The 15360-nt window shown below is 44.3% G+C and overlaps 1 protein-coding gene across 1 annotated transcript in view; it reads right to left on the bottom strand.

Moving 5' to 3' along the window:
• Positions 1-15360, bottom strand: part of WDR82 (WD repeat domain 82) — a 1055709-nt gene that overhangs the window by 1024239 nt on the left and 16110 nt on the right. The window contains exon 2 of the mRNA XM_044078920.1: positions 9528-9625. Coding sequence (XP_043934855.1) covers positions 9528-9625 — 98 coding nt within the window. The remainder of the gene's footprint in view (positions 1-9527; positions 9626-15360) is intronic.

A 15360-nucleotide genomic window follows, 5' to 3' on the forward strand; every position in this document is an offset into this window, starting at 1 on the left:
TAGGCATCGACCCCTAGATCACTAGGTGGGTTGCAAACTGGCTCACCGGTAAAACCAACAGTGTGAAAGTAGCTGACCCCAAGTCAGACTGCTGACCAGTCACAAGTGGAGTCCCACAGCGTTTGGTCCTGGGTCCTCTCCTGTTTGGTATCGACTTCTCTGAAGTCCAGGCCAACACAAAGGGACACTGACTGACAAAAGTTCATCAAGGAAATTCACACTACCAGGCTAGTTGCCCAACACAATGCATGTGAAATTCTGCAGGTGCAACTAACACTAGGTAAGACTGCAATCCAAACTGTAGCTTGCTACAGATCCCCCACCATGCCCCAAGATTCTCACATCATCTTTCTAAACACACTGGAAAATATTAAGATGCAACCAAACACCCTAAATACTGGGTGATTTCAACTATCCTGCCATTAACTGGGAAAACTACTCATCTACTAACACCTTTGCCCACAGGTTCTTGGAATTCATAAATTCCAATGCCCTGGACCAACATCAGTCATGCGGTTAGGTTGAGAGTTTGTAGACTTGGGGTGCAGTATTGACCCTCTTGCTTGAGTTGGAAGTCCTTCTGAGAGCCAGGATCCTGGGTGGTTCCTTGGTTAGACTGAGCAACAAGGGGTACCAATGTTGCCTGGGCCAATTTGGAGCAATTAGGATAGCTCTTGCTCCTTCCTCCCTGATCTTTAGCAGTACCCTTGGTATCAGTGGCAAGGGAGGATGCGTAGACAAACAGGTTGCCCCAGTGGAACGATAGAGCATCCACCTTCAAGGCTTCTGGATGGGACTCTCTGGTACAGAGCCAGTCCAGTTGGCTGTTCTGTACGGAGGCAAAGAGGTCCACCTCTGGTATTCCCCAAGCCTGTGTGATACAGAGGAAGGTCTCCCTCTGGAGTTGCCATTCATGAGGGTCTAAGCAGTTTCTGCTGAGGTGGTCTACTAGGGTATTGTGCTCCCCTGAATGTACTGGGCTATCAAGGCCCATTATAGAGGCAGTCTGCCAGAAAAGCATGGGTAGATGGCAATGGCAAAGAGGGTAGGACTGTACCCCCCCCCCCGCTTGCTGATGTACAACATGACAGAGCACCCCAGGATTCAGGTGAGCCCTGAAAGATGCGATTGCCCCGAGTACTGCCATCATTTCCTTTTGGTTGATGTGCAGGTGTAGGTCCCTGTGGTTCCATGTGCCTTGGGTGCACGTTTCCGAAGTGTGCCCCCCAAGCTTTGTCCGAGACATCCATGATGATAACCTGGCCATGGGGAGGAAATAGAATTGGTAGGTCTTTGTTCAGTGAGCAGGCTTCTGCCCACCATAGGACCTCAGCTCTTAAGCAGGGGATAAGGAGCAGATGTATCTGCAGAGACTGAGTGCTGGCACCAATGTTTTTTTTTTTTTTTTTTAAGTACCATTGCATTTTTCTCATGTGCAGTCTAGCCAAGGGCACCAATAGGATGCCACGTAACCCAAAGAAACATGGTTGCTGTAAGGTGCTTTCTGCAAGCCAATTGGGAGAAGTATTAGGGCAGGAAACTTTCTGGAGAGAGAAAGACTCTTTGGGTGGCTGTGTCCAGGAGAGCTCTCAAGAAGGTGATTTGTCTGGTGGGTTGGAAATTTGATTTTTCTTTGTTGATGCTAAATCCTAGAGAGGTTGATAGGGCTTTGACAAAGTCAAAGTCTTGCAGGAGCTTTTCCCTGCTGTCTGCCTGGACGAGGCAGTCGTCCAGATATGGGTAAATTTAGATGTACAACTTATATTGGGGAAAATGTGTGAGAAGACCACGCTGCTGCACAAATGTCATCTAGAGTGACTATCTGCAAATGCAGTTGAGGCAGAAACCGCCCTGGTGGAGTGAGCCCTCATAACCTTATGAAAAATAAAAGGAAACACATTGCGAAATCCAGAGGGAGAATTGAACCTTGATCGTGGAAAACCTGAAAGAGGAGGTCAAAAAGAAGGATCTTGGAAACTGAAGCAGACAAAGGGTCACAACTGGATTCAAGGACCAATCGTGATGGGTCAAGATAGCCTGCTCAATTTGTCCACCAGAATGTTGGATGCTCAGAGAATGTGCGTTGCAATGAGAAAGCGCCCCGTGGACATAGCCCATTCCCACCATTCCCAGACCCTCGCGACACAGCAGATAACATGTGCCCCCCTTGCTTGTTTATATACCAAACAACTGCCATGTTGTCCAATAGAACTGCAATCGTTCCCGGAGGAAGGCAATCTTGAAAGGCTTGTAATGACAGGAGGACTGCCCTCATCTCCAGAACGTTGATGTGCAGTTTGGTTTCTGATGGCGACCATGTCCCTTGGACCATCTGTCCCTGGAAATGTCCCCTTCACCCTAGAAGGGAAGCATCCAAGGTGATCATCGCCATTGGAACAGGTGGAGCGAATGACCTGCCCACTAGGAGGTTCAGTGAGCGAATCCACCACTAAAGATGCTTTCGACACACTGGGGTGAGATGAGTGCCGAATGATGGGGGATGCAGAAACGCTGACCAATGAACTGCAAAGGTCCACTAATGAACCCTCATATGGTACAGAGCCATCGGTACCAAATAAATGGCCGCTGCCATGGATCCTAAAGGTCTGAGAATGAGTGAAGCCAGAGGATGTTTGCTCCAGCAGAACCTGAACCTGGGCGCGAATAAGAGACACCAGATGAAGGGTAAGGGCTACGATCTGTGTGGTGGTATTCAGAGTGCCTATGAACTCCAGACGATGGGTTGGAATAGAAAAGGATTTGGCCATGTTCATTGTAATACCCAACCGATGAAACAGGGACAGTAAGGTGTGAATGTTGTCCAGTAGTTGATGCCTTGTAGGGGCTGTTAGGAGCCAATCGTTCAAATAGGGAAAAAACTGGATTCCCTGCAGCTGGAGATGAGCTGCCACCACTGCCATGCATTTGAAACCCCCCTGAACTGAAAACAATCTGCTCCCAGGCAAAAATGGAGAAACCTCCTGGACAGTCGAGCCATCTTTATATGGTAGTCATGTCCTGGAGGTCCACCGAGCACATCCAGTCATTGCTGTTCAAGAGGGGCACAATCGACTGTACAGTGACCATCCGAAACTTCTACTTCTGTATGAACAGGTTCATGCGACAGACGTCCAGAATAGGGCGTAGGTCCCCTGTTCGCTTTGGAACTAAAAAGAAGCAGGAATAAGTTCCGGATCTCCTCTGCTCTGCGGGGACCTCTTGGATGAAGAATATTCACAACCTCCTGTTGGGCCAACTCTTCCTGACTGTGTAGCACGTCCAGAAGGGTTCTGGATTTCGGGGGAACTTCCGAAAAGGGAATGCAATAGCCCCTGGATATAACTGCTGGCACCCACTGATCATTTGTAACGCTTGTCCAGGCTAGAGGGTGCAAAGATAACAGACCCCCAACTGCCTCCAGGAAGGACAGTCGGGCAATGCCTCAGGGATGCTTAAAGGTTTTTTTGCGGCCCTCCCCTGCCCCTAGGGAGCCATCTACCATTGAAACCTCTTCCCCGTCCCCTATGAATCCTGCTGAACATCCTGGAAGAAAGACTGCGCTTTCCGAAACCACAATTCTTACTCCCCTTCTGGGTCTTGGAAAAGGACCTCTGAGGGGCAGAAAACCTGATCCCAACGGCCGACAAAGTTTTCCCTTCCTGTTCACTGCGGGTTAACGCCTCTTTCACAGTGGAAGAGTGGAACCATCAAAGGAGACGTTAAACGACGTCTTGAAGGCCTCTGCAAACCTGCTCAGACGCAGCCAGGCATGACGCTTAATGGTGATGCCAGAGCCCGCCACCCGTGAGGACCCTTCTGCAGCATTGGAGATTAGCCTCATGGATGAATTTGCAATTGAATGAAGGGTTGACACTTCATAATGGACCCATAGAAGTAGACCGTTCCTTTATCAACTCCCTCTGGAGATGGGTGAAATGCGCAAGATAACAATGCTCACAGGCTAAAGGCAGCCGAGACGAACACCCACTTTCCAAATCTGTCCAGAGCTCTCGATTCACGACTGGAAGGATGGACAGAAGAACTCTGTCCTGCCAACTCCTTTTCCGTGGCAGCTGCTACCACAATAGCATCAACAGGGACCGCTTAGGACCAAAAGGTTTTATCTGCAGGGGGACTGAGAAATGTGTCTGCTTTCTTAGGCACTGGCTCCACGACTCTCGGATCCAATCTAATCGGAGCCAATCAATGAATGATCCAAAATAACAATCTAATCTGAGAGGGTCGGATCCGTGGGCACGGCTCCTACCCTTGGATCCGAAGGTCTGGAATCTGGAACACTGGATCCGGGAGAGGGAGCTGAAGGAGTCGGATCCAAAGGCTTTGGGTCCAAACCCTTGGATCCAAGAGTAGACTCCCTAGACGTTCTGGGACCAGAGGATCTCAGACCTGAAAATGCCCTGGTTGGAGCCGGATCCAAGGACTTAGGATCCGACAGCCCAGGACGTTTGGATGGAGCCTCTACAGGAATTCTCTTTCTAGCCCCTGAGGAGCCCACCTTGACCGGGGAACCAGTGAACAAGGGGCCTCCTCCTCTGACTAAACCCTTTATAAGCAACTTATTACGATGGCTGACCAAGGCTCTAGGATTGAAGGCAGCACAAATGCCGCACTCCACCTCAAGGTGGTCACCACTAAGAATACAGACACGCCTCGTGCGAGTCAGAAATAGGCATTTTCCGACCACACTAGGAGCATCTTTTAAAACCCAAGGGTTTATATCTGACATACCCAAACCTAGGGGGAACTTACTCGAAGTCCAAGACAAGCCAAACTTCAGAAACACACAAGACTGTCCTAAACACTCACCAACCACTTGATACCACCTAGATCAACTAACTCTAGCTAGGCCAACAGTACACAAACACAACAAACCCGGGAAAAAGGGAGCCAAAGAAAAGACTAAGTAACCAACCAGGAGGGGATAGAAATGGCATGAAAATCACAAACGACAGAAAAAGGAATAACCCAATAAAAAACCCAAAGATAAACTTACAACTAATAAGGAGCTGAGCAATCTGCGTCCGTCTTACTGTGAAGCAGCAAACGAGATCGGAGGGACTGGAGCAGAGCATTATGGGAGGGGAGGAGCTCGAGCCATTGTCTGTCAGCTCGGATCAGATATCGGATCCAAGACCCTAGCGATGGTTACTCTGGCAGTTAAGAGCTCTAATACCCAAAGTAGCAGAGGTGTACACTTTTTTTTACCCCATCTGTCTAGAGCTCTGCTGTCCTTGTCTGAAGGAATAGGAGTTTTTAATGAACTGGCCCTAGCCACTTTGGGTCCCTGTGGGATGACTTCTTTTTTAAAAATCTTGCAGCAGACCCAGAACTTGTGGGTGCCTGGCACCCTGCAATACCTATCTGTCTTTCTAGGAGCGGGGGGGGGGGGCATCAGGAGTGAGCCTAGACTCAAAACATCCCCCACCACATCCAAAATGGAAGGGATGGGCTAAGGGTTTGTGCTGAGGGAGATCCAAAACCTCCCTTAGTCTCTTCTTAGACTGGGGGTGATCCTGAGCTTCTCAGTGGAAATGTTCCCTAAGGGGTGCAAGGTCTCACCAAAGGATAGGTCCTTGGGGGGGGTGTGTGCAGAAGGGATGGATTCCTCTGCATTAGAATCCTCAAAGGAGGATCCAAATTACCAGATTATTCAGCGACATGTTCCGATAGAATCTCTGGGGAAAGATCCCTTTTTCTTTTGGATGGAGTGGTCTTGGTTACTTCTGATTAAGAAACGGTCCTCTGTCATCTTAAGTTGTTGTTGTGACTGAGCAGGTTGGGCTTGAGGAGGATGCCGAATAGGAACAGGTTTTTCTAGGGGTGGCCTTGCTCTTAGGCCTCAGTGTTTCCATGGGCCTGAGAGTGGCTGTAGCCGGCAGCATATTCATCTGTTTTTGTTTGGAATCAGTCGTTCAAAAAACCTCCTCGGAAGCTGATGCCTGCATAGTGGCTCCTGACCCACCCACAGGGCAGACAACTGAAATACCGGCAGATGTAGACTGTTCCTTCAAAAGGGTCTCGGTAGAGGCCTATGAAGGAATTGTGTCGGGCATTAGAAGTAGGCACTTCATTGAATTCCGGAGAGCTGATGACTGGCTTCATAGAGAAGTTATCTGAAGGCCTAATTTTATGTGGTCTGTCCCTTTCTTTCTGTTTTTGGGAATATCTACTACATGCCGACCGACGAATGCCATTTCGTAATGCACAGACCTGTCTTTGAAATGTCTGGCTATAAATTTCTGCTCTACGGCGAGTGGTCGTTGAGTTAAAAAGGGCGCAGAACCGACACCCGGGGACGTCGTGGTCTGGGCCTAACAGTTACACACAGGTTATGAAAGTCTCTGTGTGGTATTTGTTTTCCACAGTGGAGACAATTACTTACTTTTCCAAGCATTGGTTAGTGCAAGAAAAAGATTCCCGACTGGGTACTTAACTTTAGTAGTTTTCAACTCCACTCTGGCAACGGCCGACCAACACATGCAAACTGCTTCTTCTGCTTCGGGCTCCACGGCAAGAAAGACTGATATAATGGTGTCGGCTGCTCTGCTTTACACCACTGACTACCTGACGTCAGTCCCTGGCAACCACAGCAGACGCAGGAGGGAGAATCTTTACTCTGGTATTCAGACCGGCCAAGGGCTACCCAGCAGGGATAATCCACAAGTGATGACTGCAACAGTGAAACATGAAGATCACCACTAGTTTAAAAACTAGTTTAAATATTCAGATACTACAAGCATTAAACACCACAAAATCAATAGGCAATATCCAAAAGACCACTTGTTTTGCAAACAAAACAGGAAAGACAGAGACAAAAGTTTACCACAGAAACACCATATTAAAAAAATACACCTGAGGTAACATGGTCCATGCTTAACCGAACATTTACACCGAACAGCTAAACAGACTCCCAATCACTGAACGCTCATTCAGCAAACGTTCACTTTACCAGGGAAAGTAAATATAGTTTGACAGCATTTCAAACCTACCCAAGTGGAGGGCTTTGCAAAACACCCCCCCCAAAATGAGGGGGGGTGAAGCCTCATACTCACCCCCAACTATATATACCAACTCAGAGACCATACTACAGTGGGGAAAAGGGCAACTAGCTACTTTTCCATTTGCTGAAATGAACTTTAGAAGGTTAGGGTTCAATGTAAATATTACTCAATGTTAACCACAGACCAGAGGTACCAGCTGCCAACATTACCTTGAGAATGCTGCACTTAGTGGAGCAGACGAGCCACCTACATTGCATGTAAACACGGTATGTTACATTTGAAAAGCCACCTACACACCGTAGGTTACATTTGAGGAGTCAGCTACACTGCACGTACAGTTACATTTGAGGCACCATCTACACTGCACGTACACAATAGGTTATATTTGAGGAGCCAGCTACACTGCACGTACACACGGTAGGTTACATTTGAGGAGCCAGCTACACTGCACGTACACGCGGTAGGTTACATTTGAGGAGCCAGCTACACACGGTATGTTACATCTGAGAAACCGCCTACACTGCACGTTACATTTAAAAACACTGTAAGGCTTTGTTTACGCAGCAATGAATGGGTATTTCATTTGCGGGTAAAGATCATGGCAGTAACTGTCAAGTAACTTTCCTTTTATATTCAACTGTAGATCATATACATCGAACAACCTCTAAACAAAAACAAACCAACCACTTCCAGTAACCTTAGATACTCTTACACCAGAAAGACTTACTTCTGGCAACCCCAGAAACTCATACCAAACCAGCTACTTCTGGTACCCAGGCACACACCTAACACCAACCAACCACTTCCAGTAACCCTGGAAACTTATTATACCATAACCAAAGAGTTTTAACTACTTTTGCTAGAAGACATCAAGTCTAGGAATGCTTACGATCCAATCCACTCCACACCAGTACCCAAAACACACACAGCATTTCAATCTTCAACTTCTGATTATTACACAGGAAAGAAAAGGCCACAAGCTGTACCAACTTACTTTCTCATAATGAGCTTATATAGGGTTCATTGGTATAACCCACTTCAGGAATCCAGTCAGATTCAAAAATATCTGGATACTAGTACATTTCTCCTTGACCAATTACCCAACATAGTGTCAACATCACTTAGACAACGTGAATATCCACTTTCTTCTTGAACTCTGGCCTGCTATCTCTCTCTCGCTGTCAATTTCTGATGATTCAAAAAGACAGGAACAGATAACAAGGTACTACCTTTCCCCTCTTCTGGAACCATTCTCCCCTTACCACATACCCAAAACCATGGCTCTCATGAGCTGACTAAACTCTCAGCCCATACTCTAACCCAACAGTCTATTAAACCATAACTCCAAACCACCTGCACTTGTGTCTCATGGACCTCAGCAGCCAGTGCCGTTTTTCTTGCCACTTCAGAAAGATATTGCGAATAAAAGGGGCCAATTAATACTTTGTGACTGCCTATGAAAGGAAGCTCAAAACTGGTACTTCAGCAAACTACAGTACAGTTGATAGACACGCTTTTCACAAGTCACACAGCTTCTTGTATATTCTAGCACATACTCCCCTTAGTGTAGGCTTGCTGAACCATAAAAGGGTATTTTAACTTTAATCCAGCATTGTACTGAAGCTGGATGTGGCCACTTCACAACTGCCAAAACCACCCATGGCCCACTGGTCTCGCTCTACTCCAGAAAGGGTATTTATTTTTTTTTTTAATTAAAAAGACGATCAATGAACATAAATGATTTCAATACCAGCTTGAGAAAGCACACAAGAAATGAACAAAGTGAGAGTCACACTGTCAAAATGAGTTGAAATTCTGTATTAGACTATGTTTTAGGAGCTTCTAAAGGAGTCAGAACCACAACAGCAGCAGAAACTCATCTGTATTCTACCAAATGAGCACTGTAGAAGGCAGTACTAAATATTTGCAGCCTTAAGGATCTGCTCCCCTTTCAGCCATTTCAAATGTTAATCCATCTCAAAGGTGAAGTCTAAGATGAGCACTTTGGTGTTATTAGCAAACAATTTCCTTTACTCAGGAGTGCTGGCAAACACTGAAGTCAGATACAGTTGCCAGAGGCCCCTTTCAAGGCACAGCTGACTTTGAAGACAAAATTCAGTGCTATGAATGTAGATTCACAGAAGTCATTCAAAGTTCAACACCACATGCTGCACTTTATAAGTGACATTTGGAAGCAACAGCATATGATTAAAAAAATCCAGTGTCTTTAGGAATAAGGTTGAGAATTATAAACATTTGCTTCTCAATTGTTCTTTCATCTTCAACTCTTTATGTAAGCACACCAATCAAGTTATCACTTCTATTTCAAAAGTAAAATGTGTGATTTAAAGTGTACAGCCCAAATAAGGTACCCCATCCCATAGGGGATTTTACCTTGGCTAAAGCTCTGCTGTTTAACTATGCCATTGCAGTCTACAGTTGCAAGTGTGCATGCAAAGTGTGATTTCATAGAAATCAGTCTCATGGCTGGTTATGAGAACTCACCGTCGATTTTGTTGGAGCTGTACACGACTGTATTCGCTGCATGTGTGTATCTGATTAAGTCCACCCCGTACTTCTTACTGTACAATGTTCTCTTGGGTCTAAAAAACAAAAAAATATGTAAATTACTAATCAGTCCAGTGGCTATGGACTCATCTGAGGATTAAACAGCAAGTCTATGCGATGCCTAACCAACTGGGGTAAGGACATAAATTAGTGATTAATACCACAATGCAGCCACAAGAAAAAAATGCACATAAAAACACACACCCTCTCCCCCATGGAATATAGAAAATACATATAATATGCATTAACTTTAATTTAAACGTACTAGTTCTGCTTTGGTTTTCCAATACAAATTTGCACAAAAAAGTTACAAAAAACGGAGTGGTTCAATAGTTCATCTACCGCAACAACCCAGGTGTTACAGACAAGAACCCACATGGCTGTCACCCCATCTCTTCCCCATTCTGGGCACATTTATAAAAAAAAATGCTCATTACCCTCTATTAAAGCAATATGAAAAGTCTTTCAATTAAGTTACCAGAGTCAATCACCCTTCAAATGGTCTAATCTCCTCTATTTTACTTTACATTTCATTACCGGGATAATCTGACTGGACACAGGTCCACTTACAGCGGAGGCCCGGGCAGAAAAGCTCCACAATTAGACTATCAACAACATAATACAATCATATAACAGTGACAATTAAGGTAAGTACAGAAAGGCTCGTACAGGCTAAACAAGTAAACAACACAGCAACAAATTTCCCGGTAAATAAATGCAAATAAACTGAATACATTTACAAAGAGAGAAGCTCATACATCAGACCTTTAACACTGATTAGTGAGATAGGATAAAAGAAAAATGATTAGAGATGACATATTACGCAATTTCAAGTGGACAGTAAGATACCTAACTGTAGCACATATACATTAGAGATAGCAGGAAGGAAGCTGTGAAGTGTGCAGAGATTGAGATTCATGTGATGCATGAACATGGCCACGTACTCATAAGATGTGACTTGAGAGCATTTTTGAAATGTGTGTTAGTGGGGGTAGAGGTCAGAGAAGAGCAGGAGGTCTTTTGAGAATTATTGAAAACATGTTGCTCTCCAAATCAAAAACCAAAACTAAAGCAGTGACCCTGCAGCATACCACTCATGCACAACTACATCTCTGGAGAAAACTCCTTCCCAGCAATACTCTCTTCTCAAAGTCCATCAAGTGTTTTCAAATTTCATATTTCTAAACACCTCCAATAAGCCAGAATTCTTTCATATGATGGTGCTGGTTTTCATAAGACAAAATTCAACATGAAATACAGGCTGGGTCAGCACAACCCGTGGCAGACACGAAGGAAGAGGAGCACACACAGTGGGAATGCTACTGACCTATAATTACAAAAAGCACTTCCATATCCTGCAAGACATCCACTTTCAGTAAACCACTATGACAAAAAGGTGCTAGCCAAGATGTCTCCTTGGTGGCCACTCTTGTTAAAGCATACCTAGGAAGACCACAGCTGCAAAAGCAGACCTAGAATGATGCCCAGATTGCAGTGCCTCATGAAGATGCAAATGAAGACCAGGCAGGTGGTATTAAGGGAAAATAAACACACAGCTATAGCTCTAGTAGAGACACCTCCTGCCATGTTTCTCGCAGCAGAATGCTAACCATGTGTTGGGCCTGACATTCTCCAATCTAGACTTTCTCTCTTACCATTATTCACTCTCCACCCTCGGGTTACCTTAGATCTCCCACCCTACCCCTTGCCACAACCAACCCTCCAAACATATAGTCACATCCCCAGCCATCTACAACCAATCCTACTTCAAATTACCTCACCAATTTATTATGTCTCACAATCCAAAAAAAAAAAACCAAATCTCTTAACATAGCAACCCAGTTACTACTAGGAGGTGATATTCACTCCAACGCCGGCCCAGCAACTACCTCCAATAACACATGCAACCCCCACCTCCCATTTACACATAAACCCACTGACTTACTAATACTCAACCTGAACATTCGCAGCATTATGAACAAAACAGAAGAGCTGCATTCCACTACTTCTTTATACAACCCCAACATAATACTCAGAGACATGCCTTAAGCCTTAACCCCACCTGTATACAACATTCAAAGGGTGGACAGAGTGCACACACACAAAAAAAAAAAAAAAAAAAAAAAAAAAAAGAAGGTGGACATATTGCCGTACTTAAAAATAACTTAAAACTCCAACTCCTACAAAAAAAATCCCCAGACTTCAAAAATGCTGAAACTATATTTGCTAAACTCCTCTTAAACCAGCACAAGCATCTAAACTTACTTGGGATCTATTTACCACAAGGAGACAACTAAACCACTCCAGAGTCAATATTTCACTGGGCTTCCCCACTCCCTCCCCCAAGAAACTAGTGCTAGGCGATGTCAACATCGACTTGAACTCTATCTACTCTCCAAACACCTACCAACCATATTAACCTATATAACATCACCCACACACATTTATAAGTCAGCAAAAAGGGAATCCACATTGGACTGGATCCTCACTAACCAGGCCAACACCGTCCATCAATGAGTAACACTGCCTAACTCCCTGTGACCACAATCCCACTTCTATCCTTAAGACACAAAGTTAAATCTACTAACTACTCCCCGCGACATTCCAGCTCCCACAAAAACCTCCCCCAGAAATCAATTCTTGGAAGCCTTAACATCCTGTAACTGGACTCCCATCAAAACCCTCCCTCTGGACAAGGCAGCAGAATATTTCAACTCCACCTTCCTAAGGTTCCTCAACCAATTAGCCACAGTCCCTGCCCCATGGCTACAGAAAACCACAAGGGTCTTACTTAAAAACAGGGAAAAAGCTTGGAAAACCTGGCACCAACACAATAGCCACAACTAGGTAAGCCTCTCAGAAACAAGGCAAAAAAAAAAAAAAAAAGATTGACAAACAAAATCACTACATTTCCTTACAAAGGAAACAGTAACAGCCCACAAAAATTCTGGGCTGTAGTGAACATCCTCCTGCAGCCAATTATAGAAGGCAGTAAACTTCTACATAGCTATCGGCCTCAATAACTATTTTACCTCCTCCATACTTAAACTCATAAATGATACAAATCCTACCACCCACAATCCCCCAAAGCCCAATAAAATTATTTCCTTCTCACTCAAACCAGTACCATTATCAACCATCCAAAACTCAAACCAACCACCCTTCACTGCCGACAATCTTCCTGCCGAATACCTTCAACTTGCATCCAAGGCCATAGCCTATCCCATTTCACTACTAAAAAATACATCCATTACTGAGCACACCATCCCCATCCTCATGGAAAACCTCACTTATCACCCTCCTTCACAAGGGTGGCCCCTCTACTGAACTACCCACCCACCTATTGCAATCCCGTCACTCATCAAAAATTCTAGAAACGCCTATCCATTACCAACGCCTCACCTATCTTAACAACATACTCTCCAAAACTCAACACGGATTCTGCCCATTCCATAGCACAACCACTGCCCTAATTAAACTTCAACACCATAAACTCATACAGGAACCAAGGCAAACTAGTCTCTGCCACCTTCCTAGACTTATCCAACGCATTTGATACAGTCTTCCACAATGAACTCAACCTGCCTCTCTGAACTCGCCTTCAACAGTCCCACCCTACTCTGACTTACTACCTAAACAACTGCTTTCAGTATGTCAAATGGCTCAACTCACGATCCCCCCCACTCCCAGTCACACTCGGCCTACCTCAAAGTTAGATTCTCACCCCCTTCTCCAACATCTTTACAAACCAACTCCACTTAGCTACCACAAAAGCTGAAATAGTCCAATACGCTGATGACAACTCTGATCTGCTCTGCGTCCAATATCTAACTTCAACAAAAAGCTCAGGAATCCTTCACAGAGATAGAAAACTGGCTAACAAATCCCAAATGATATTAAACCCAAAGAAAACACAACTTATGCTGTTCCACAAAATAAAGACTAATGACCACACCTACTCCGTATTCTCTGCCAAGACCCTCACTACCCTAAGTCCGAGAGGCCAAATTACTAGGTCTTACAATTGACTAGCAACTAAAACACAACATATACCGGTCTCCAAAGTTCACAAAATCTAGGAACCCTCTACCGTAGCAAGAGGTTTCTAACCTCAGAGTCTAAAACTGCCATAGCCAGAACCAGTCTCTTAACATTACTTATGCATCCCCAGTGCTAAGAAAACTAAATACAACCAACCTGAATAACTTTCCACAAGCTACAACAAAACTGTAAGGTTCGAAACAAATGCCAAATCACACCCCCACCACTGCCAATCCCTACAGTCACACCTCTGGCTAGAATTTCCCAATTTATTATGAGCACACCAAATACTATACTATCCCAACAAAACTCCTGCCCTGAATGGACTTCCAAACTTCTACAATTCAAATAGGCAACTACGATCCAGTAACAAAGCCCTGATTGAAGTTATCCATTGTAAAAACAGCTCTGATGATTATTCCCTCAGGAAGATGCTAAAACATGGAATACACCCTGCTTCCTGACCTCAGGTTACAAAATTGTATACACACATTCAAAAACCTCCTTAAATCACACCTTTTCACCAACCACTTATGTAACTGCAATGGACCTTCCTAAAGCCTCAGCCCTACTGTAGGATGTTACTTCCTGATGCTTCTGAAGAATACTGACATTGTGCTCTACCTATGCTCATTGTATATATTGTAAATACGTTCTTACTACAACAATCTCTTGTACATATATTGCAACACCTTTACGAAAGCGCTATGATCATATATTTGTACCACAACTTTGTATTTCTTAAATTGTTAACCTTTCTACAGCATGTTTCCTAACCTGTTGTTCTTAGTTACAGTCTGCACCGCTTTTTATGTGCTGCTGCCATACAGTAGACAAGATATCCCACTAAGGGGATATCTGCTCAGGAAGAACATTAATAAGATGTGCAGACTGTTGCAGAAAACCAAATAAGGAAACTTAACCGAGACCACTTAGAGCTGAGATAACCCAGAGCACCCAATGGGAGATGCACAAGATCTGCACCTTGAATGCTCAGTGCCTCACAGGAGCTTGAGGGAAAAAAAAAGACTGAAGAATAAACTAAATTTGTAGGTACCAAAACAGCATTAGAGGTATCTTTTGGCTTGAGCAGTATAACTTTCTGAATAAATTCTGCTACTATAAGACTTTGGGGAAAGGGTACAGAGGCCATTTGTCAAGAATATGACAAGGCACTTAAGTTAATTTCCCAGATGGGACCACTAGGAAACTACTCTCTGTGTTAGCTGAATGGGCAAAGGGATCGAAGACTGCGTGATCCCAAAGACACAAGAGAAAGGGAGGTAAACATTTTACAACATTAATGGAACAATGATGACCCAGAGTGAAGCAGAATGCCAAAACACTACAATTACTGATGGGTCTTGGAGAAAGTATTTGAATAAGTCAGCTGCGATTTTATGAGTAGCTATGTATCACATTTAATCCTTAACAGTATAACAATTTTAATGAGGTGGCTATTTAGGGGCTTGGGACAAATTAAGGAACAAGGGTAACTCTGACAAGCTGTGTATGAACAGAAGGACCAGGCAAAGACAGCCTTTCCTCCAACTGTTATTTGCTCTACACTCAAGAGCCACTGCCAAAGAAAATAAGGGGTTCACAAACTTGAGTACTACAGGCATGGCACTAAATTAGCTATATTACAAATATTTTGTACTTCAGAAAACTAGAAAACGACACCTGTGTGTTGTGAAACATTGAAACGTCATACATGGAACATGAACAC

The sequence above is a fragment of the Protopterus annectens genome, chromosome 7.part1, assembly GCF_019279795.1.
Source record: "Protopterus annectens isolate FY-2018-M chromosome 7.part1, PAN1.0, whole genome shotgun sequence".
In the NCBI taxonomy this organism is placed as follows: domain Eukaryota; kingdom Metazoa; phylum Chordata; order Ceratodontiformes; family Protopteridae; genus Protopterus; species Protopterus annectens.